At 39.1% G+C, this 23,203-nt stretch overlaps 1 protein-coding gene across 1 annotated transcript in view; it reads left to right on the top strand.

Moving 5' to 3' along the window:
• The window catches only part of LOC143160375 (gamma-aminobutyric acid receptor subunit pi-like), a 49,035-nt gene extending 29,545 nt beyond the window's left edge, over positions 1–19,490 (top strand). The window contains exons 7-10 of the mRNA XM_076338095.1: positions 1,484–1,621; positions 12,312–12,464; positions 13,340–13,533; positions 19,179–19,490. Of these exons, the coding sequence (XP_076194210.1) occupies positions 1,484–1,621; positions 12,312–12,464; positions 13,340–13,533; positions 19,179–19,490 (797 nt within the window). The remainder of the gene's footprint in view (positions 1–1,483; positions 1,622–12,311; positions 12,465–13,339; positions 13,534–19,178) is intronic.
• Positions 19,491–23,203: the final 3,713 nt, after the last annotated feature.

Below are 23,203 nucleotides of genomic sequence, written 5' to 3'. Positions count from 1 at the left end.
ATGTTACTTTTATTTTTCATCTCCCAAATCTGGGAAACTTCCCAGCATGTGGTTTTAGAGAACTGGGAACTTAGCTTGGACGTGCATGCTTTTGGCTTAGTCTTTTGACACAGCAGTGTTTTGGCTTTAATTGCTATAAATGTGATAGCGTGAGCAGAGATCCCTGGTCATGATACCTTTTCAGAAAAGCGCCAGTGAGAGTGAAAACAAGATTTACACTTAAAGAATGGTCAGGGAAAGAATTTCCAGGTGAAGTTGTCATTTTAATTGGTAACCAGCATAGTGTTTCCTTGAAATGAAATTTCTGAACTCCTGTTTATCCTACATTAAATGGCTGTAGGAAATCAGTTCTTTTTTGTCATTGCAGGAAACAAAGCCATTAACTTAAAAATATTAAAATGCTCTTTTTATTTTAATGCATCTCTTTTTCTGTGATTCTAGAGCTTTGTTCTTTTTGCAGCATATACCCTTGTGCAATGTATTGCATTATTGTCTCACTGTAATTTACTTACAATTGGCTGGAGTCTAAAAATAATCATTGGCTCATGTTTCTGTCCCCTAAGCTTAGCTATTAACTTGCACAATATAAGTCTGTCAGATACAAGAATGATTGATCTAAGCAAGCTAAAGGAAAAGATGTTCAAATGCTCCCTGTTAACATGTAAATTACATTAACATAATCTTGAATTAATCATATACACTAGTCTGAAAATTGCCTGCCTTTTAATATAATGGGAAAAAGCTACAGAGGTATCTTAGCTATGATTGTGCTGCATATTGACAAGTGTGTGCAAAATACAGTTGCCTTCTGATAGATGATTCATGTCCCGTCTCGGCTCCTAATTACTACTTGAAGGTTAAGAGGAAGTCTCCTGGGGCCCCTGAAGCGTGCCACGCTGTTGAGCCTGCAGAAACATCAGCATCTAAGCTGGTGTCCTTGGGAAGCATCCAAGCTCCTACGCCAAAATGTCATCCCAAGTGACGATCCAGGCCCAGCTCAGAGCGCAGCGCCAGCACGCAGCAGCCCTGCTGCTCTCCTCACCCCTTCGTTTCTATGGGAATGAGGATCAAACGCGCTGCAACAAGAAACAGCAGCCTGGGGTGCAACAAAGGGCACACTTAATGTTTAGTCCAAATGCTGGCAGTGCTATAATTCATAAAAACTGTATTTCTTTAAAGCGTAATAGCTTTTGCCTTTAGAATACCATGTGGTACTAATCTCTTTTAACAGTTTGTCGTCTATACTAGAATAAAAGATATAAAAAAGACCACCTCTGAAAAAGTCAGCTTTTAAATGATAAGACTTTGCATGTTATTGGGAGTTTTGTTGCAAACAGGCATTACGTTCTGCCAAAAACCGTCATTGTTTATGTCTAATTGTACTTTCGGACAGACAAATAAGAAACAGCTGAACCATAAGTGTGCTCAACACATTAATTATTGTGTAAAATAAACAATTTTGTTGGCTTGTGTATCACTACAGGGGGTTATAACATCAATGATGTCATGTTTTACTGGACTAGAGGAAATGATTCAGTTCGAGGTTTGGACACGCTCCGGCTGGCACAATACACAGTAGAAGACCACTTTACCTCCGTGTCCGAAGCGGTATATGAGACAGGTAAAAACACCCTTCTAACACTTTCCAGGTACAGTTTGGAATATGGCTCTGCAAACAGAGCAGCATTAAGGAACTGAGCACATTGCTTTCTCTTAGGAGGACAGTTTTCATTTTCTGCTAGATTACATTCTTGAAACCGTACATACTTTTCCAGATGTTACCAGCAGAGACCCAGCTAATGTAAAGGTTGAGAGTTTTTGAGCTTTTTCTTGGAGGCTGCGCATTATCTAAAGAATGGTAAACAAGAGAGGTACTACTTCCTCCACATAATGGCAGGGAGAGTTCTTGTGAAGGTAGAATAGCCTGTAAATTGGGCACTTAAATTGGAGAGAGACCAGGGACCCTGGGTACCCAGCTCAGAACAATTCCCAGCCTCCCTGGAAATAGCCCCTTGGCTTTATTAGGCAAGTCAAAAGCCTCTATTCAGCCATGGAAATTTCCGTGAATATGCTGTCTGCTTTTACAACTGCAAGAAGTTGGGTTTCATGGCTAGTGCTTGTGGGAGTTGCTCCTTATCTGCGGCAGTCTCTGTCCGGGCGGGTGGGCGGCAGAGCGCAGATTGCCCAGCCTGAGGTTCCTCTGCTCGGGGAAGGGTCAGAAGCATTTTCACAGACCTGGTCTTCTGCTGATCTTAGGAAACTGCTGTAGAAAGTTTCCTCTAACTGCAGGACTTAACCTCATGAAAGAGTCTGCTCCTGTTTATTTTCCGGAGATTTCAAAAGGGCTTTCAGAGAGTTCAAGACCTGCCAAACTTTATGCTCTTTGAGTTACCCTTAGGTCCTTCGTTGCTGTTCACTGCATACTCAGTTTCTCTTCTGCCCAAGCCAACACGCCAACCGAAAGGGTGATCTTTAAATGAAGACACACACATCCTTCAAAGCTGTAGTTTCACCAGAGGATATGTTACTAATTCTGAATCACAGAAATATAGTTTCTCTATTCCACTGTTGGGTATTTCCGCTTTAATAATTCAACACAGAGAAACTTTATGATCTAATTTCAGGTATTAATTCAGGCTAAAAGTCAAAGTTCTCTAAATGGATGTAAAAATAGAAATGAAATACATACTAGCAGACTCCAGGATCACAAAGTATCTTGCTACTTACATAAGTGACATAAGACTGCTTGCCTTCCTCCTCTTTACAGATTCTGGGTAAGCCACATCAGGCTCAATTAAAGGAGAATAATCCTTTATTGCTGTTCTGCCCAGAAGGGTATTAGGACCTGTTCACCATACAGGAAAGAGGAATAGGAAACCTGCTTAATTCTTACCACCTTCTATCATAGAGTCCAGATTCTAAAGCCAAAAAAAGTTCTATTATTTTTTACCAAATAGAATAAAACCGTGTTCCACTTATAACTGAAGAGGCATGATCAGATGAACTGTGCTCTTCTTTTCAGCAAATGGTGCTGTCTTCCTCCCTTTATGTTGGCAGGAATCATATGTATAAAGTCAAAAGCCACTTTTTCTTTTAATTATACATTTTAACACATGCAACTTAATTCGATTAAAATTTCCCACAGCTGCTTGTTTCAATTCTCCTGTTCAAGAAAGCCACGTTATTAAGTGCTGTGTGGTACTTTTAAAATGAAATCTCATAATCCTCTTAATTTTCTATTGAGTCATTATGAATTAGGTGCTATTTTCTACAGATTTCTTTTTTAGGAAAGCAGTGCCTACTGTAGCCCATATTAAAAGAAAAAAGCAACCACATTATGGAACTATGTAATCAATTTCAAAATGAAAAATGATGCTTTGCATTTCCTTAACACCATTAATAGATATCTGAGAGTATTTTATAAATAACAGTTACTTTATAAATAAGTTATTTATAAAAGTTATCATTCAAAAGGCTAAAGCTAAAGATACAAGAGAAGAGCCGTGTGTAGTATTTCCTAACACAGCAAAAAAAGCAATCAGGATTTGATACTCTGTGAACTTGAACAGACAGTACAGCTGCTGTGCAAGTGAAATATTGTACAACAATGCAAAGCCCAAGTTCACGTACAGCCACAGACAGAGCCAAGTTTAAAATGTAGTCAGCAAAATTTGTGCATAAGTAACGTCAGTAAATTTAAGAAAAGGACATTGTGGATTAATCTTGTTTATAGAACAGCATGTATCACCTAATAGTAATCACATTATTGTAATCACATAATAGTAAGTCACTTTGAATAATGTTAGCTAGATAGCTGGCTAGGGTTCGGTGTTGATTTCGTTTTGGAAATGAAGACCAACTTCATTTTGGACATGGGTAAATTAATTGCTAGAACCACTTCCTACATGTCCTTTAACTATAGTCCTTATTCTGCATACACTGATACACTCTTGGACCCCAAAACCATGTATCTGCATCAGTGGCTGCTGGGTTTTTATTTTAGCTGTCTAGCCAACACCACCTGCATTCTCAGAGTAATAAATAGTGATATAAAAAGCTTGCCCTTCCTATTGGAAAAACATAAAAGCAATGAAGGGCTGTTACAGTCTAGCTTTTTGTGTAAATAATCATAGAAATAAGGCTGAAATACACTTTGAGAATTCATTTAATCTATTCTCATGTCGCAAGGCAAAGTCATCTGTATCTACAGTTTACTTCCTGACAGATGTTTTAGGAGTCAGTTAGACAAACCTCCAAAGTGTCTGCTTCACAACCTCCCTAGATGATTTTTTTTTTTCCTGGTGATTATTACAAGCATATTTTCCCCATGTCTAATCTTGATCTCCCTTGCTGCATTTCAAACCCATTATGGGGATACAGAAGACAAATTTCCTGCTATTTTTCAGCAGCCCTGTTTCAGGACGGGTATATCTTTTCTCAGATTAACACTTTCCCTCTTTTTAATTCATATAAACAGTTTCCTAGATCGCCTGTCTTTGCTATTGTTCTCCCATTGAATTTCTCATTGTTCTCCCATCGAATTTGCGCCTCGAATACTGTGTTCAGTTTTGGGCCCCTCACTACAAGAAGGACGTTGAGGTGCTGGAGCGTGTCCAGAGAAGGGCAACGAGGCTGGTGAGGGGTCTGGAGAACAAGTCTTATGAGGAGCGGCTGAGGGAACTGGGACTGTTTAGCCTGGAGAAAAGGAGGCTGAGGGGAGACCTCATCGCTCTCTACAACTCCCTGAAAGGAGGTTGTAGCGAGGTGGGTGTCGGTCTCTTCTCCCAAGTAACAAGCAAAAGGACAAGAGGAAACGGCCTCAAGTTGCGCCAGGGGAGGTTTAGATTGGACGTGAGGAAAAATTTCTTCACCGAAAGGGTTGTCAAGCATTGGAAGAGGCTGCCCAGGAAAGTGGTGGAGTCCCCATCCCTGGAGGTATTTAAAAGACGTGTAGATGTGGCGCTTAGGGACATGATTTAGGGGTGGACTTGGCAGTGTTAGGTTTACGGTTGGACTTGATGATCTTAAAGGTCTTTTCCAACCTAAACAATTCTATGATTCTATGAATTAACAGCTGAGAGGTTATTATTAAATTCTATGATTCTATATCTTTGCTGATGTGCAGCACCCAAAACTGGGTACCCTGTTCCCATCAGATATCCTCCATAGAGGGAAGGGTTTACTTAATGCATTTTATGAACTCTGTTCCTCTTTATCCATTCTGGGTTGATATTTGCTTTTATTGCAGAAAATTGTTGTGCATTTTTGACCTTATTCAGCCTGCGATTCCTTCTAGTACTCCACCTCCTTCATTGCCCTGTAGCCACATATTCCTTGTTCCTCTGTTTAGGGAGCTAGTAATTCCCATCGGAGTGTAAGACTTTGTACTTGCTTTTGTTGAATTGCGTCTTGTTTTACTCAGGCTGTTTTTGATAGTTGTTGAGATAATTTTGAACTTTAATCCTGTTCTCCAATGTGCTAACGTTCCCCTCTTAAAAGATACTTGGTATATCATCATGTTTGTTAGTGAGCAGTACTGGGCACAGGACAGACCCTATGTGTTCCCACTCGATAAATGCTTCTATTTTGACAGCAAGCGATAGCTAATTAATCTCAATTAACAATTTATTTGGAGAAAGAAGCAAAAACGTCATTTAATACTTGAGGCTAATTGGCTGTTGATAGCTTTTCTTCTGGCTGGCAACTTTCCTTAGTCTTACTCCTGCAACCCTCCTGCCAAATCTTCAGCAGCAGCAGGAATGAAGAGGCTCAGCTTGCTCAGGTCTAGTCTAACACCGAGTCTTCAGCCTGAGCCCAGAAGGCAGGGAGAGTTATGTCAGGCAGTCAAGGCTCTCAATGCACTTCCCTGCTTAGCAAACCATGAAGTCAGCAAAATGGCATATTCAAATGGTATTATTTTGGCAGAACAGAGGGAAAGAAGAGACAGAAGCATAAAGTCAGTCTCCTCTCCTTGATGCACAAAGAGAAGACATTTGCCCTCTTGAAAAAGATTGCAAAGGGAGCTGGCTGCTGTTCCTTGTCTGCAGTCACTGCCAGGATTTTGATGTCTATCACAAATCCCACTTTAGTCTCCTTGGGCTAGAGGCCTCATCAGACCTCGTTTGGCTATGCAGTGTTGAAACTCTGCTGACCCCTGGCCACTCCATGTTATTGGCTTCTTAGGTGGGAGGTCACAACTAAGCCAGTAATGAGTTGCTCTCGTTTATAATTAGTGATCTGAAAATAAAAAGTATATAAACTGGAAAGGGTGTATAAGAGTGTATAATATAACAGACTCCTACGCAGAGTGTATGTTCATCAGTCACAGTCTCTTTCTCTTGAAATAGAGGCATTACCTTGCTTTGTCCTATAGGCCCATCTGCAGTTTCCCAAGGCTCAGGAGATTTCTTAGTTACCAATCAAACTTTTCTAGGATTTTCAATTCTTCATTTTTTGAGGTATGGTACACTGAGTAACTTCTCTCGTTCCCTTTATCAGTTCTTTTATAATCTGTAATTGCTCTCCAATTGTTATTTCTGAGAATGTCATCTTTGCCATACAGGGCTTACAAACAATCTCAGAACCATATTCAGTATAATCTTATCTGGTGAGTCTTTGGTCAGCCTCACCTAAGATTCAAGCAGTTACATACACATATATATCTGTTACTATGTTATGTTCAACTTACCTATCTGAGCTCATATAATCACTCTTTGTAAGCGAGGTTTTCCACTTGAGTTGATGTTGAAAAGTTTTCCATCATGAGTTGTTTTTGTCATACTTCTGCAATGTAGAACAGTTTAGAAAGAAAACAGTTTTGGAAAATGCGTTGAAAAAGTTACGGTAACGTAAAAACATATGGAAATGCAATGAATGGAATGAATATCAAAGATATTAAGAGGCGGCATTTTTTTTGTTAACTTCTGGCAAGTTCTTTGTGGTATAGACAAAAATACACATAAACACTTGGAAAACTTTCTGTAGCATAGTTGTCTTGTAATTTTTTTTTTTTTTTACCGGTAAGCTAAATGGATAAATATTTCTGCACACAAACACTACATGAAAGGGTTTGTTTCATTCTTAGGAAATTTGAATTTCAAACTCATTTTTTGTAAAGCATTTTCATAAAGATGAAACACATGTTGAGAAGCCTGCCCTGATCTTTCATTTCCTTTAGTTCACCTCTGAAGAACAAGTAGGAAAAGAGGTAGTTTATAAGATCTTGACTGTGAAGAACAGAAGACTATGATTGTTCTCTGAGGGAGGGACAAAGGAGCTGTAATAACATATTAACCATATATATTGACACTCTTAGCATCCTACATCAGTCAAAGAATTGCATTTCAGTTGCACAACTTATTTATTGGGTAAAAGTGGGGACACTACCCGCTCATTAATGCATATGTTCATTGTAAATGAGCAATAAAAAAATTGCATACTGAAAACTACATTTTCAGCACATAGTTAAAGCAGCAAAATTCTATTTAAAGCTTTCCTGTACTGTGCCCTTAAAAGGTGCAAGAAGAGAATAAAATGATGCATTGGTGGAGTTATACTGACGCACTTGTGTGAGATGTACATCGTACATTTTAGCTGGCACCCAAGAGGCTAGCATACATATTTCATGATAGAGAAGAATGTGCTCTTTGTGCCTGACTACACACCCCTGTGCAGGATACCAAAGTGCTTCTTACATAAAGAGTGATGTGGAGCAGTCTTTCACTGGAGTAGAGTTCGTCAAAAAGTCCACAGGAGGTAACTGTGGGGAAGATGCTCCCATCCCGTCACACTAGAGTGGAAGTTAGGAACTGCTGGCAGCGTTTGTAGAGCATCAGTCCTTCCTTCAGGCACCTCTGCTGTGACTGTCCGCTGGTCAGAGGGCAGCAGGAAGGAGCAGAGATGCAGCGTTCTGCCATCAGCTGGGAACAGACACCATAGAAAAATGGGATAAACAAAAAATGGATGACCTAGGGTGATAAGGAAACCTGTTTGTTTAGGTTTATGTCTATTTCTCAGGCAGTGCAGCGATAGTCAGTGTTGATAAAATCATCAGTGTTATGGCAAGATCTATACGAACTGTCAGATATGCAGTGCTGTAAATTAGAATATTGGTTTCAGAAGCCAAAAGCCAAACTTCAAAGGCAAGTTCTAAAGAGGAATAAACTAGCTTTTCTTGCCTTCAGAAAGATCTGCCTTAGACCTAGACCTACACCTGCTCAGCTACTGGGAAAGAGTCTATGCTGGTATAATTTTTATGATACTGAAACAAAAGTAGTCAGCTGGAACCAACTGAAACTTGATTTCTTTCACCTCTTTCTACTTTCTAGGGTACTCTTTTTTTTTTTTTTTTTAAAGCAGTAGAGAGAGTTAGAGTAGGTATGGTGACTATAGTCTGCTATCTAGATTTGTTCTTCATCTACGAGCTAGAGGTACTGTCTAGTTTTGTACTTCTGCCCTCTAGTAAATTCTATAAAGCCCAAGTAACTCAGCTTAATCTTCTTTCACTGTGGGGTGACCTAAGTAGAATACCTCACCTTCTGGTGGGTTTAGAGTATGTATACTGACAGTCATTTAGGTTCAGATTCATCTGAGAAACTGTTAAACACAGTAATTTGATACTTTGACAAGCACTAACGCTGTGCCTTTGCTGCAGAGTACACTATCTGCACAGAGATTATTTCCATCACATTATCAAATTTAAATCAGAGCAGTCACACACTGAGGTGCCATCCGTCATGGGCCAGAAACTTGAATGAAAAAGCATTTCCTAATTTTAATGCAAATATTTTGTTGTCAATAAGACTCAAGCAAGGGGCAAACTTGACGGTTTTGGGGAGTTAACCTGAGTTGTACTTGAGTTAACTCTAGTAAAGCCAGGACTAGGATTACATGAACCTGTTTTACTTTTGATGTGACTGATGGCACCATAGTCTCGGATGTGCAAGTCAAAGGCAATGAGATATAGCATTACTATCTCATACGCAACCCACGTAATAGGAGTAGCAAATCTGTTTCTTTTTAAAGATGATAACTTTTAGTACTTGTGGAGTATACATGAAAAAAGGACTGTAATATTTCCCTATCTTCATTTTGTCCCATTGCTCGTTTCTTTAGCATGATAAGTATGCACTGCATACTTTTTCTTGACTACTTCTTCCTCCAGTTTATTACAGGAGGAGCTCATATGAATTCTTTATATAGGTTGCTTCAAAATTTCCATTATAAAAGCTCTTCTGAACTCTTTAGAGAAATGCTGACACTATTATTACCATGTCCGTGATGTGTCTTTGGATTCTGGCAAGCAGAAAGCCTTAAGGTTAGAGAAATGCCTTTTCTTTGTTCCCCAAAAAGCCGCTCAGCTATAAGCTGTTACATCTCTATTTCTCTTTGTTGTTCACATTGCTTCAGAAATTCCTGGCATCAGGAAAAGTAACATGAGAGAACACGGGAACATTCGAAGGGCTCGTCTACACTTGGAAATTGCAGCAAAGTGCCAAAGTGTGACTTTCAAGTTTGGTATTTTGAACTAACTTCCCATGTACACACTTGACTTTTATACTAAGGTGAATGGAGATACAGTTGTAGGGTGCTAACGAGGAGAGGGTATTGCTGTATGGCTATTAGGTATTGGCTATTTCAGAGTCTCCCTTCTTAAAGACAAGCTCTAAGGCTGAACCACAGGAACCCCCAAGTGGCTGTGGTAGTCTGCAGGAAGCACGGTCCAGTCTCTTCCCTCCCCTTTGCTGCGTGCGTGCCTCCACATCCTTCCCTATGGTCAGCACAGAAACACAAGACAAATGACTTTTGTGGAGGATTCTGTTTCCTGCTGATGGTTTGCACCCTTTGCACCCTCACATGAGCTCTGGGTTGACAACCTTCCCTCACTCACGGTGGCCGTGCCATCGTCTTTTGTGCGCTAGCTGCAACCATGCCACAGTAACGACGGTTTGGGGTACAAACACTGCAGAGAAAATCTTGTCTTTCTATTTAAAAGTATCTGTTTTGAGTCCTAGTTAAATAGCAGCCTAGAAGATTGCAAGCAAAATTAATAAAATCCTTAACAGTTTTTATTAAGGTTTTAAGTGCTTGCTCTTGCACACTAGGAAGCCACAGATTTACAATGGCCTGTACAACCCTAATTCTCTTTCCTGAAATATGCTTTATGCTATAGTCTTTTATTGTACAGACGCAGTGTTTTTCCATAGCACTAGTGTTTGATTTAGTGCAAGGATGAGCGCAGACAGAAGCAGAAGTAATGTTGCACAGTCAACTGTAAGTTTTGCGCTTCCTAACTTTTAAGTGCTTTACTTTGGTCTGCTTACACTTAACATCAATTTTGGTGGGCAAAATGACTTTTACTGAAACAACTGTATTGGTAAAAATCACAGTATTGATAGAGGTACACTAATGTAATGTTTCTCTTTTCACATAAAAGTGATGATAATGGTATAAATCATCTTTGTATCTCCTGCCTCATGGACAGAGTTAAAGTCTACTGTCCATCTTTGTATCCTTTTTTCTATCGGTCAGAAACCTGAAGAACTCAATATGTTGAACTTACAAAGAAGAACCCTAAGTACGATGTATTTGTACCTTCAGGAGGAGAAAGACCTGGCTACCAAAGGACTATTTAGTCTACTAGTGAAAAGGCAGAGTCAACATGGCAGAAAGCTTGATTAACCTTTCTTAAATCAGATTAAGATTAGAAATTAGGCATTCATTTTTAGCAGATAGAATGATTTTAATTGTTGTAACAGATTACTGAGAGAAGTGGCGGATGCTGCATGTCTTGATGTCCTCGGATTAAGTCTAGATGTCTGTGTGAAAGGTGGACTCTATTCCAATCAAAGTGATTGAGTTCAAAGCAAGGGATAATTGGGGAAATTTAATGACTTGTGATTAGGGACTACATAATCTAGTGATTCTTTCTGATTTTAAGAGTTCTATGAAACCTTATTGTTCTCTGGATGCAATTTATACAATACTTTTAAAAATGGAAATTTAACCATCCATTTTCTAGCCTGGGAGCAAGACATTTCTTGGCATCCATTACTTGCATTTCAAGCTTTTAAAAGTACTCTTTTCTTTGACTTCATGTCTCACAGCACACCTGAGGGATGCACAAATAGCCTGTCTATGCATATATTGTTGTTGCTAAAGTGCATTCACAGTTCTGTAGTTCTGTCCTGACTCACAGCACTCAGCATTGGAAACAAACATAGGTCCTGGAGATCATCATTTGTTGGATTAAAGTAGACAAAGCCAAAGCTAGCTGACCATAGTATATTCAAGCATTACTCTCTCACTGATATTCTGGTTCAAGATTTTTGTTAAAACAATGTTTTAAAAAACTTAAACACATTAACACTTAATTTTGAACTTTGAACTTCTGAATAAAAAGTCTGTTCTGCACATTTAAGTTACTACAAAGCAAGCTTTTGCCTTACTTTGATCCGTTGGACTGGTAACAATTTCAGATCCTGCACTTCTGTTGCCCAAACATAGCCAAATTTTGCTCAGTTAGTGAGCTGGATAACAAATTCAGGCTTTGCTTACCAGTGTGCTGTCCCCTTATGAAACCCGATTCTGTATTTGACTCTGTGAGCCCAAACTTTCATCTTCTGGACATCACTCACTTAGAAGCAAACCGTTTGTGCCACAACAGTGACACTGCTCAGAATGACACAAACACTGCGATGCACTAATGTAAAGAAAAAATAGATAGTGAAGATGCAAAGACACTGCTTTTTTTAAGTGGAATATAAGAGTTAGGTCAGCAGTATCAGAGAATGTACCTTTGTTCCACATCTTGAGTAATAGCAAATGAAAAAAAAAAAGCACAATAATCCAGATTTGTGGGGCAGTTAAAGATAAGGACCCATGCTAACTTCATAAAATTACAATTGTTATTATGCTAGTTTATAGCTCATTGTGGTAATTCTTATGAATAACCATGGCTAAATACATATGTGATACCAAATTTCCTTGCATTGTGTTATATAATGAAACATCCTTCCCACACATTGATGGATTTATTTTTTCCTTCACTAATCCTCAGTGAATTTCCAATTCAAGACATCTTTAATGAAACTCTGGGTGTGGTGACTGGGTGTTACATATTTTGATTCTTTTCCTTCAGTTCAATTTAGAGTCTTCATGATAGAATTTTTCAGCACTGTGTTATTTTTTTCCAAGCGTGTTTGCTAAGCTTTTACTGCATAATAATGTACAAAAATAATACAGGTTGATAATTTAAAGAACTTTTTATGAGTTGCACATTCACAATATTTTTTTTCCTGCTCTTTCCACAGGACATTACCCAAAACTAGTGTTTCACTTTGAACTCAAGAGAAACATCTTGTATTTCATACTAGAGACGTACGTACCATCAATCCTACTGGTCGTGCTCTCCTGGGTATCGTTTTGGATAAGCCAGTCATCAGTTCCAGCCAGAATCTGCATAGGTGAGAAGCTGATAAAGCAAAACAAACCAAGAGTTGGATCATTAAGATGCTTGCTTTATTGCACGTACATGGCATCCATTTCCAAAAGTTGCCAACACTTCTAAGTTTTATGGAATTACTTTTCTGGTTTGCCATCTGCAGTACATCGTGCATATTCCCCTTAAAGCCTTGCTATTCTTTAACTAAGCAAACGCCTTTGGGAGCTACAGGAGACTTGGAGGCAGGGGAGGCTGCTGAAAGCAAAGGACAACTCAGTCATTTTGGAAATAATTTCAACATATTCAAACACATGGCATGCACAGACAGAATTGTGAGGCTTTTGTGAAGGTTAATGATACGTACTAATTAACACATGAATAATAAGAGAATTATAAGAGATTAAATATAATTAATTTCAAATAAAGGAGATTCTGAAAGGGAACGAATGCAAATCAGTTCTGATCAGGCTGCAGGTGGGGTGGGAAAAATACTCCTACTTCTGTAGGAAGGGAAGAAAGAAAGATTTGACATCAAATGAGGCTAGTGGGCAACTGCACTGAGCAAAATGATATCTGACTGTTTTAAAGGGAGCGTTTGCATAGTATTGCAATAATAAGATGTTAATCATAAATATACATTCTATGACACCAAAATCTCTCTCATTTTAATTTCCAGTCTTCTCAGCCTTACAAACAGTTTTCATGAGTGGTTTTAAACATTTAACTTCAGAATCACAAGTTCATTTGAAAGTCTTCTTTCCAAAACATGACACATAAGTGCTGTGGCATACTAGGAGTTCACAGAGCCAGAACAACTGTTTTCTAGCAGGGCCCTTGCAGTAGAGGCCCTCATTGCTATCCGTGTTTTATCAGAACATATGTTTTTGCATTCCACAGGTGTTACCACAGTCCTTACTATGACAACACTGATGATGGGAGCCAGGACTTCACTCCCAAATGCTAATTGCTTTATTAAGGCAATTGATGTGTACCTCGGTATCTGCTTCAGTTTCATCTTTGGAGCACTGTTAGAGTATGCCGTGGCTCATTTCTGCACCCTGCATCGACTCAGTTCAAAGGAACTTCCAAAGGTATTTTAATTCTTTGATTGTTGTCCTACACAACAGGCTTCAATTATACCTGCTAAAGAGAATGAATTATCTTAGCACTAATGGTAAATGTATTTAAGGAAGTTTCTATTTTAGAATAAGGACTGAAAACAGAATAACCTTGAGAAAAAGAAAAATTATTTGTATACCTGGAATTTTTTGGAAGAGATCAAACAAACTGAAACACCCTTCTATAATGAATCTCTCTTTTGGCATGGACTTTACAGCCATTTATCAAACAATGTGCTAGAGGTATCACAAAAATCATAGGCACTTGTCTCCCCACAATGATATATGCTTACTTACAGTTCAAAAATTAGACTGAGCTCGGTGACTTGATCTTACTGCAATACAGAAAAAAAGAAAAGGTTTTATCACATTCTGTTTATGAAACCTTCTGCACATGCATGGTACATGAGTCAGTTTAGTAGCCGACAGCTTCACGTACTAGGTGTATCAGATCCCTATAGCCTTCCACTTACACCTTCTCTTTCAACAGCTGCAGCTGAAGGTCAGACTGGGATTCACTTTCTGTTCTGCATCATTATTATAGCAGCACTTTTTTGCTGCCCTAATGAGCTTCTCACAACTCTGGAATACTGTAAAATATACTTAAAATAAAAAGGGATCAAATCAACATAGGCATTTTTGAGTCTGGTGGTTATCTTGCTGAAATAATCAGGGCAGGTTCATGAAGAAGTTTTGTTGCATCTTCCATCTCCAGTGTTTAGCACTGCTTTCATAAGCAGTGAAAAAGAAATCACAAGGAAGTTGGAAGCTGATTGTCTTGCAGCTTTTAATTACGGAACTGAATCTAATATGCATGACAGAGAAGAAAATTTTAAGCAGCTTATGAAACTTCTGGATGAACAGAAAAAAAGCAAAACATGGAAAGTGAGAATAACAGAAAAAAAAGCAGGAAAAAGTTTGGTTGAGTGCTGTAGGGATAAATGGCCAGAAGAAGAAAGATTGTTAACTATTTAAGCCAAACTAGAACAGAGCATCACAAATGCCTAAGCAAAGCTCCTCGCTAGGCTCAAGAAACAGGATATTGAGTTCAAGTGGAGAAGCCTAAAAACAATGAAAACCAGCCAAGATGTGGTTTTTTATGCCTAGATAGTTCAACGATTAATATGGGATTTTGGCTGTTTGGATGAGAGATAGGTTCTGTAAATGCACAGGAATATGTTCAAAGCTGTCATTAGATCTAGGTGTGTGGAGAAGGATTGAAAAACGGACACAAAACTGAGCCACCCAGTAGGTTTTAAAAGACAACATCTAACGGGGGAATGTCTGCAAATGGGCAAACACTCATTTTGTATGAGGATTTGAGTGGAAAGCCTGAAAGTAATTTTTCTTGGCAAGGTAGCGTCAGTGACAATTCCCTCTGAGCATATCCATCTTGTGAAGTAAGTGGTTGTCATTTTGCTCATAGAGCAGAAGAAAAAAAAAAAGCTTATTGGAGGTTTGGGCAAGAAAATAAAGTGTTTCAGTGCTTGGATGATTAAGCATCTTTGGATCTGTGAAGGGCACTTATGACTGACCTTGCCTTTGCCTACCTGTGTCAGATTCCCTTTCATTTGGGGCACATGTACTAGTGCTTGCAGGTGGGGCAGAGACATGGGAAGTCGTGGGCTTGAAAGACGTGCATGGAAGTAAGTGGAGGTACAGCTCTAAAATGAGGAAGGAAGAAAGACTTAAGGTGCAGTTCTGTGATGGACTTAATGACTGAAAGGAATGGTCTGTCACTTCAGGCATGTTTCCTGCCTTCTCCTGTGCCTCAGGACTGAGCAAGCCAGTCCCACTCACTTCTCGCCTGCACAAACACAAGCATATAAGGGAAGGGGCAGCTGGTTGGTCCTAGATCAACTCAAGACTCCGTAGACTAAGGAAAATGCCTGTCATGTCCTTTTCCTACTGTAGCCAAGGACAAGCACCGCTTACTGAGCAGGGTGCCATGGAGAGCACACCTGACTTGTGTTTCTCATTTCTCACTGTAAAAAACAAAACATCGCAAGGACAGAAGTAGCAGCTAAAATCTCATGTCACTGTCTAGCAGGTACTTAACAAATTTCTGTGTGAGTATTGTCACCATAAATGTGTGCTCCTCGTCATCATATTCTCTTGTGGACATAGGTTAATTAGAAATCTCACTTCCCAGTTTGTTATTCCCATATGTGAGCTGATACAAAATTTGCACTCAGAATTATGTAAATAAATGTAGGAGGTGCATTGAAAATGTAACCCTCTGCTTTGTATAGGAATTAGTTGCGCTGGTTTGCTTTCTGCTTTGCTCTTTAAAGCAGTTGGGTACTGGCATATGATGTTCTTTTGAAGCCCTTGGAGTCTCCAGTTTAGAACATAAACTGGTGAAACAGCTCGTCATATCCACACTCTTGCAGTGTCTCCCATCACGTGAACCGGGACCCACAGAGACAGCTTCAAAGCTAATGGCAACAGCAGAGGAACCACCTGCTGCAAAGAAGGTCAGGCAAAATGTGCCATTCACATCAACTGCATAACAGACTGCCTAAATGGAGAGGTTGCCTCTGCAAAATCCTGGTTTTCTTCTCCTTTAAACAAAGGTGTGAATTGTGCCCTCCTATAAAACAGAGAATTCCTCCTTGGCCTTCATCTGTCTTTCACCTAAACCTCTCCCTTTTGGTCAGAAAGGAGAAAAGTTTGAAAACCGAAAATAAGGTTACAAGGGCAGTGTTCAGCCTACTCAGCATTGCTGTGCAAGCATCGTGCAGTCTTTCTGAACACTGAAGAAGCTCTGGGTGTGCAATGCTCTAGGTTGAAATATTTTTAATCTTGAGCATCTTTATTATTCAATGGAAGTTACAGCTTTCCTCAATTCTGTTGGCTGTTAGATGTCAGCAAACACTTCAGTTAGCATAAACAGCAGCCACAGCAGCACGTGCCATATACAGTGCTTTTCATGTGATGTACAGTACCTTTCCTGGATGCTACCAATTTTGTATCCAAACACAGCCCTTCTTAGTGCCAGCTGCCATTTTCTCATATACAGCTGGAATCCAGAGAAAACTTAGTGTGACATTCAAAATTAGAGCCACGGTTGAACACTTGCAACACAATTTTTTTATATAATGTAAACCAGCTTAATCTTTCATCACATTCAGTTCTCCATAGCATGTTGGAAAAGTCCCTTGATAGTCCCAGTTTATAAGACTATTTTTTTATAAACTACGAGTTGTGGTTCTCCTCTAGATTAGCTTTCTCCTTTTGAAGCAATGTGATACAGCACTTTTGCTGTAAATTTGTCTCTGTTCTGCGAGAGCCCTGCCTTGTAACACTGCAAACAGAATCAAGTACATATGCACCGTGTATGGTATTTTCTGCTTAAGTAATAACTGCCTCTTGGGGAGTAGAAAGGAGTTAAGAACAGCCTAATAAAGCATCAGCCTCCTGCGAATTGTTCACATGCGGTTGTGTGAAAAGAAAAACGGCACGTACACAATGTCCTTTCATGCTCTGCAGTAAAACTAATTCTGTACAAGTTTTAGCTAGCCCTACCTGAGAGACAAATAGACTCTTACACTGAATAATGCCCCAAATCCTGACAGTTTTGAAGTATAGATGTTGTTTTGCTCTTTTTTCCCTTTCTAAAAAATGAGAGCAGTGGAAAAAAGTCAGGACTCTTCCGACAGGTTTCTTTATTTTATTAACTTTGGAAGCACCGGGTGCATTCATTAGGCTGTCGCTCCGCTGCCTTGTTTCAAGTGCCAGGCGCTGCTGACAAAGGCTCCTCTGCCAACCCCAGCGCTTCCCTCAGCTGCCTGAACCTTTTGAAGCAGAAGAGCTAGGTATTTATAACAGAGTTAGGCCCCAAGTAAAACTCCAGGTTTGAGTTTTAGTACTACCCTGGGGATTGTTTAAGGTTCAGACTGGAATTTTATGGATTGATCCTCTTAATGCTTTATAGGCAGATTTTTACCCTGGCCTTTCGTTTCAAAATTCTCACGTACCTGCAGGAGGCTAGGTGGAGGATGAGCAAGGTTTTGCAGTCAGTGTATTTTTAGGATGACACATTGTGTTGAGCTACATTTATCTCTCTCAAATAAAATATACTGGATTTTTTGGCAAATTGAAAATGAAGAGCAGTAATAATCCCTTTTTCTAGCTCCATCTGTTCTGCTTCACTGATTCACAGCAGTCTAAGGACATTGCCCAGACTCCACTTTAATTTTCAAGGACATTACTAATTTTAGATGAAGAAAGACTCAAGAACCGTGCCGTCTACAAGTACCTTGGGCAGAAGAGCAATTCTGCACCGGCATGGAGATCACTCAGGTGGCTTAATGAGCTTTCTTTGACTTTAATAGCTGGGATATTTCTAAATGAGCTTTTTGTGTGGCTACACATAGTGCTGTACATCTTAACTTTTCTAAAGTTTGTCCTTGTCTAATCTTTTTCTTCTCACGATGCAAATGGATAAAGCAAATTGGTCAGAGGAAAGAGATTCTGCATTCTACATTTCACAAATAAATTTTTAGTCTTTTCTTGCTTGTATGCCATTCACTGATTTGGAAGGTAATAAAATCATCAGGAGAAGATTAAAATTATGTGTACACCTGCCTGAATTAAAATGACCCCTCCTCCAACTATACAAATTCAGGTTTAGTTTAGGTACAAAGTTGGAGCCAATCTTTGTAGGTTGGATCTGCTGGTATCTCTGCAATATCCCAAACCAAACTAAATACCCCAGAACTTTCAAGAAAGTTTGTGTTTAGAGCTGAAGCTGCAGCTGATGTCTAATCCTGTGTCCTCTGAGCCAGTAACAGAAAATCCGCTGACTTCAAAGGGTGAAGATTTCATACATGAACTTCATGGCTCCGAGCCATTTCTAATCAAAGAAACAAAACCCACCAGAAGGCTTATACAACATTCTCCAAAGAGCTATCTTGATGCAGTGAAGCACATAAAAATCTGCTTAACCTTAGCATAATTTTGAACTTAAAGAATGGGTTTCAGGACTTGAAAGAAAGTAGCATGAGCTATTTAGTATTGAATTAGTTGTGTGGCCTGTCCCGCTTTATGATCCTCTTTTTTTGTGCTTTTGTTTGTTTGTTTTTAAGTAATTTGATTTTCATCACAAAGCACTGGGAATAGAGTAGCCAACTGCACAGAAGGAAAGTGTCTTGTATTCTGGGGTGCTTGATTTGGGGTGCAACCAGCTTGACTAGCTGGTCTGGCAGCTCCCGCACCTTCTCCATCTCCAGACTGGGGCTTTGCTTTACCCACTTTCTAGACACTGACCTTCACCAGTATTTTCCCTGAGCAGAAGACAGCTTATTGTTGTGCATTTCATGGATTTGCTGCTGTCTTAAGTAAAGCTTAGTGGGCCATATTTGAACAAATCCAGCTTTGCTCAACAGTCCTACGAAAGCTTTTAAAGTAAGATGTTGTTTAAGTCAGTGTTTTTCCTGTAAACGGAGGCTTTGGAAGCTAAAAGGAGCTGTCTGGTGCATGTACGTGCTTGCCCTTGAAATTAAGGCGCGAGCAACAGGAGGACTCGTAAGAAAAATCCTATTATTTACTGTAGCTCTAAAGTAAATAGGCGATGAAACACGCACTTAAGTACCTGCTGTTTTGTTTCCTATCAGGATGAGGATGAAGAGGCTGAAGAAGAGAGGAATGGAGTCCTGGCAGCAGTCACTAACAGTTGCAGTGCCCCTGACAATATGAACAAGATCGATTCAAACAAGAGCAGCAAAACCAGCATCGACGGAAAAAGGGAGAGAAGTAAACGCAGTGGGTGTAGTTCACCAATGTCAGTAATGAAAAGACTTTTCTGTATCTTTGATTGCTTCCATGTTAAAAATCCTTACCACATAGACAACTATGCCAGATTTTCTTTCCCGTTATCATTCATCATAATTAATGTATTTTATTGGGTGTATTATTTGTATTTCTAAATATTTTAATGTGTAAAATTGGTTTAAAGTTTAGAAAGTGGATATGAAAGGACATGCCATCTTCTCAAGAATTTCTACAAAGTTTCTTGTTAACTCACTTTTCCGTTGTTAAATGACTGTCATCCAAAACTGACTTTCCTATTAGCGTGCATGTCCCATATTAAACTATTTATCAAAGGCCAGTAAGTCCTTTTTAAATATTTTAATGGTCAACTTTGTAAAATAAGAGTTATATTACACTTGTTTCTGAACTGCGTTGAATACATTTAAAAATAAAACCAATGAAGTGTTTTCCTGCTATGCTTTCAGTATTCAGTTCCTTTTAGCTTTGTCAATAATGCATAAATTTTCCAGATTATATAAGAAAATGTATAATTGCAGATCAAAGTGGTTTTGCTTCATAGCAAGAAACAGCTTTAAAGGCATGGGCTATCAACACAAACCAAACAATAATTTCCCTACATCTTTAGACAGAATTCCCATAGGCATCAATGGCTTTTCTGAATAAGTGCAGGGCAGAATATAGAAATGGACTGGAGCCAAAAGGTTTAGATCCAGAGAGATGTTTTTCCCAAGTGAGGACATACTTAGGTGTTGGCCAATCCTTAATGGAATACGGCCATTTATCCTGATGTTTGTACTCTGCTCAGTCACAACTGCCTGGGTAACTATTATGCAGAGGAAAAATTTGATGTGCTTAATTTTCAGCTTAGCAAATTCCTCTTGAGTCACTTGCCATTAAAAATTTCACATAAAGATGAAAAAGCTTACTCCTTGAATTGAAAAGAAAACCCTGGATATGCAATAACTCTTGATGAAAAAAGGGAGTTTTACACAGATGAAATTATGACCCACATGAGAGAATGGTTACACTTGATGAAAAACCGTAACAGTCTTTCTGAGTGGTTACTTCACTGACAGATATTACAAAAGTTATTGATATGGCAACCTGTTTCTTATACTGCAGTCTGGAAGTTTAGAAGCACTTACTATTATACCTTTTTCCTGACCATAGTATATGTGTGGGTTGCACATATATGTAGAAATTTGTATGTGTGCTTTTATAGACTGTGTACCTTGACATTTATGATGATCTGACACACTGCACACATAGAAACGCATTTAAAAGCTCCCATAATATTGAGACTCTTCGATACACCTTTCTACCAGTGTGCTGCCTGTGAAGAACACCATTACATGAGAAGAAGGAAAGTGCAAAATACCAGCGTGGGTTAGATTTGCCCCTGCTCACAACTAGATCCATGAAGGTGGTGTAATCATTGCACACCGATAAACAAGTATTAGGTCAATAAAATCCCCTCAGTATTTTTATTTTCTGAACTTGTTGAGTACTGAAAGCTTGTTTCTCTACTGTTCTCAGTAATGCCTCTTGCAAGGCTTATTGAGGCAATGCGACTTCAAGAACAGTCTAGTGGCTTTTGGTTCCTTGTGGCTCTTCTGACATTCATGTAAAAGCAAATGCATTCAAAAAACCAAACCAAGACTGCCTGTGTTAAGGACAAGCCAAGAAAAAGTACGATTTTTTTATTTAACATTCTGGCGTTGCAGATTTAACCTTAAACCCTTTACTCAGGAACAGATTCTATGAGATTTTTTTTCTTGGAAATGAGATGTGGAATTGAACTCTGAGATCTCTTTCCAGTTCTTACTCAAATAAAATTCACAGAAGGCATATGGTAAAGCTCTGTATTTAGTTTCTTAAATTTGAAGTTTACATTAATCCTCAATCTTTTCAAATAGTTCATCCATACGTTGCAAGTTACCTGTTGTGTTAACACTAAATTTGGGATTTACATTTACTACAAGCATAAAGTAAGCATTTAGAGTTTTGTAGCTTCCAATTAACTTGGAGGTAATTCACCTTAAATATTCTTTTAGAAAGCTGTTGAAGGTCTGGACGGATTTATTTACAGTGCATTAACTGATAACAAGATCTGTTTTTCCACTGATGTGCTAATTGTAAGCGGAGTTAGACACTGAAGTCCCCCATGTTTTCATGAAAGAATAGACTGCACAGCCAGATTATTTATTATTCTGCTTTGCATAATACTGCATTAATTACAAATTTTAAGACCAAAACTTGGTTTGACATGAATTTGTGTAAGTAGATGTTCCCGCCAGGAGCCAGAGGAACAGATTTTCAGGGCGGTGTATGAAGAATGAAGAACAGCATTTAAATTATCCCATTCAAACATACAAAACTGTCCCCAGAAACTATCTAATTCCTTGGAGTTAGCTGGAAAGGCTCTTCTAAGTAAGTGGCATTCACGGACAATGCATTGAAGGCTACAACTCAGAGGTAAATTAGAGATGGAGAAGTCTCTTTTAGAGCTAAAAACAGGGGCCAAAGTTGAGGCTGAGGCACTCAAAGCTAGCCTCGGCAATGAAAATGGCTTTGTTTTCACCCCTGGTGAAAAGTAAAGGGGAAAGACCTAGGATTTGCCGCAATCATTTTCTGGTTGATAGTTGCCTTCTCTTTCTTTTGCTTACTTCTATTTTAATGTTTTCTAATCAGGGACCTTCTCTGACTCTGTATTCAGAAACATCCTCTTGTATTTTGAGGCCACTTGAGGCCTAGGGACAACTAGGGCCACGAGGTAGGTGAAGGGGGTAGTGGTGCGAACTGATGATGCATCTTCGTGTAATTCACTTTGCTGTTAGCAGGAGGTGCGCTACTTTTGATGTATCTGAAGGCAGCAGCCAGCCCAAGGAATAAATTTCCTTCCTCTATGGAATACCTGCAAGCCTGGTCTTTTGGTTTAGCAGCCATCTCACAGGTGTCTAAGCATTGTGCAGACTAGAAAAACATCTCTGACCTTAATAAGCTCTTTGGTATTATTTTCTTTCCTAATGGAAAAGTAAATCTATTATGAAAATAAAATCCTTTGCTAAGTTATTTCTTTAAATATAATAATAAATTTTTTTTGGAGATTTTAGATATTTGAAGGTGTTAATCCTTGCTACCTTTCCACTTTGGCAAGTCTCTGGTGTGTTTCTCTGATTCAGCTATGTCGTAGGTAAGTATCTCATGCAGCCTGCTTACTGAGATGCTAGTTAGAATGTTTTGAGAGTATTTGAAATATTCCACCTAAATCAAAAGGGAAATACTAAGAAAGATGACATTTTAGAACAGGCATTCATTAGCTCTCTCATAAACTAAGAAGGCATTTCAAATGAATATCAGAATATTTATTTTAAAACATAAACAACTGAATACCCCATCTGAATACTCCAGTCAACACATATGGCAAGCGTGAGATAAGGACATCCATCTGTTGATCTAAGCACCCATTTTCAGCGCAGTGGCCTTCTTTATTATCGGTGCAGCAGTAACTTAAATAGCTCCGTTTCCTTCCTTGCAAGTCTCTTCATTGTTTGTGCTAATTATTTTAAGAGAACTGTTATGGCTTTTGGCATGGGAGAATATATTTAAAAAAATGATGCCCCACATTGTCGCCCTGCAATTCAAAAAGAAATTCCCAAAAAGATGAGAGATTAAAGAAAACCTACGTAACAGTGAAGCTGATGACAGCAGAAGGAACAGGAAGACGTAAGCCTTCGGCTTCCCGCTAACAGCTCTTGCCAGCGGCGTGCTGCGGCTGAGCGCCTAAAGCACCCCTGCGGGGGCGATCCGAACTGGCGCTGCTGGTACAGTTCACGCCATGCAGCAGTAGATGGAGCTAATTAACTGC

The sequence above is a fragment of the Aptenodytes patagonicus genome, chromosome 5 (genome assembly GCF_965638725.1).
Source record: "Aptenodytes patagonicus chromosome 5, bAptPat1.pri.cur, whole genome shotgun sequence".
NCBI classification, from domain to species: domain Eukaryota; kingdom Metazoa; phylum Chordata; class Aves; order Sphenisciformes; family Spheniscidae; genus Aptenodytes; species Aptenodytes patagonicus.
This window is presented reverse-complemented; position numbering and strand designations above follow the sequence as displayed.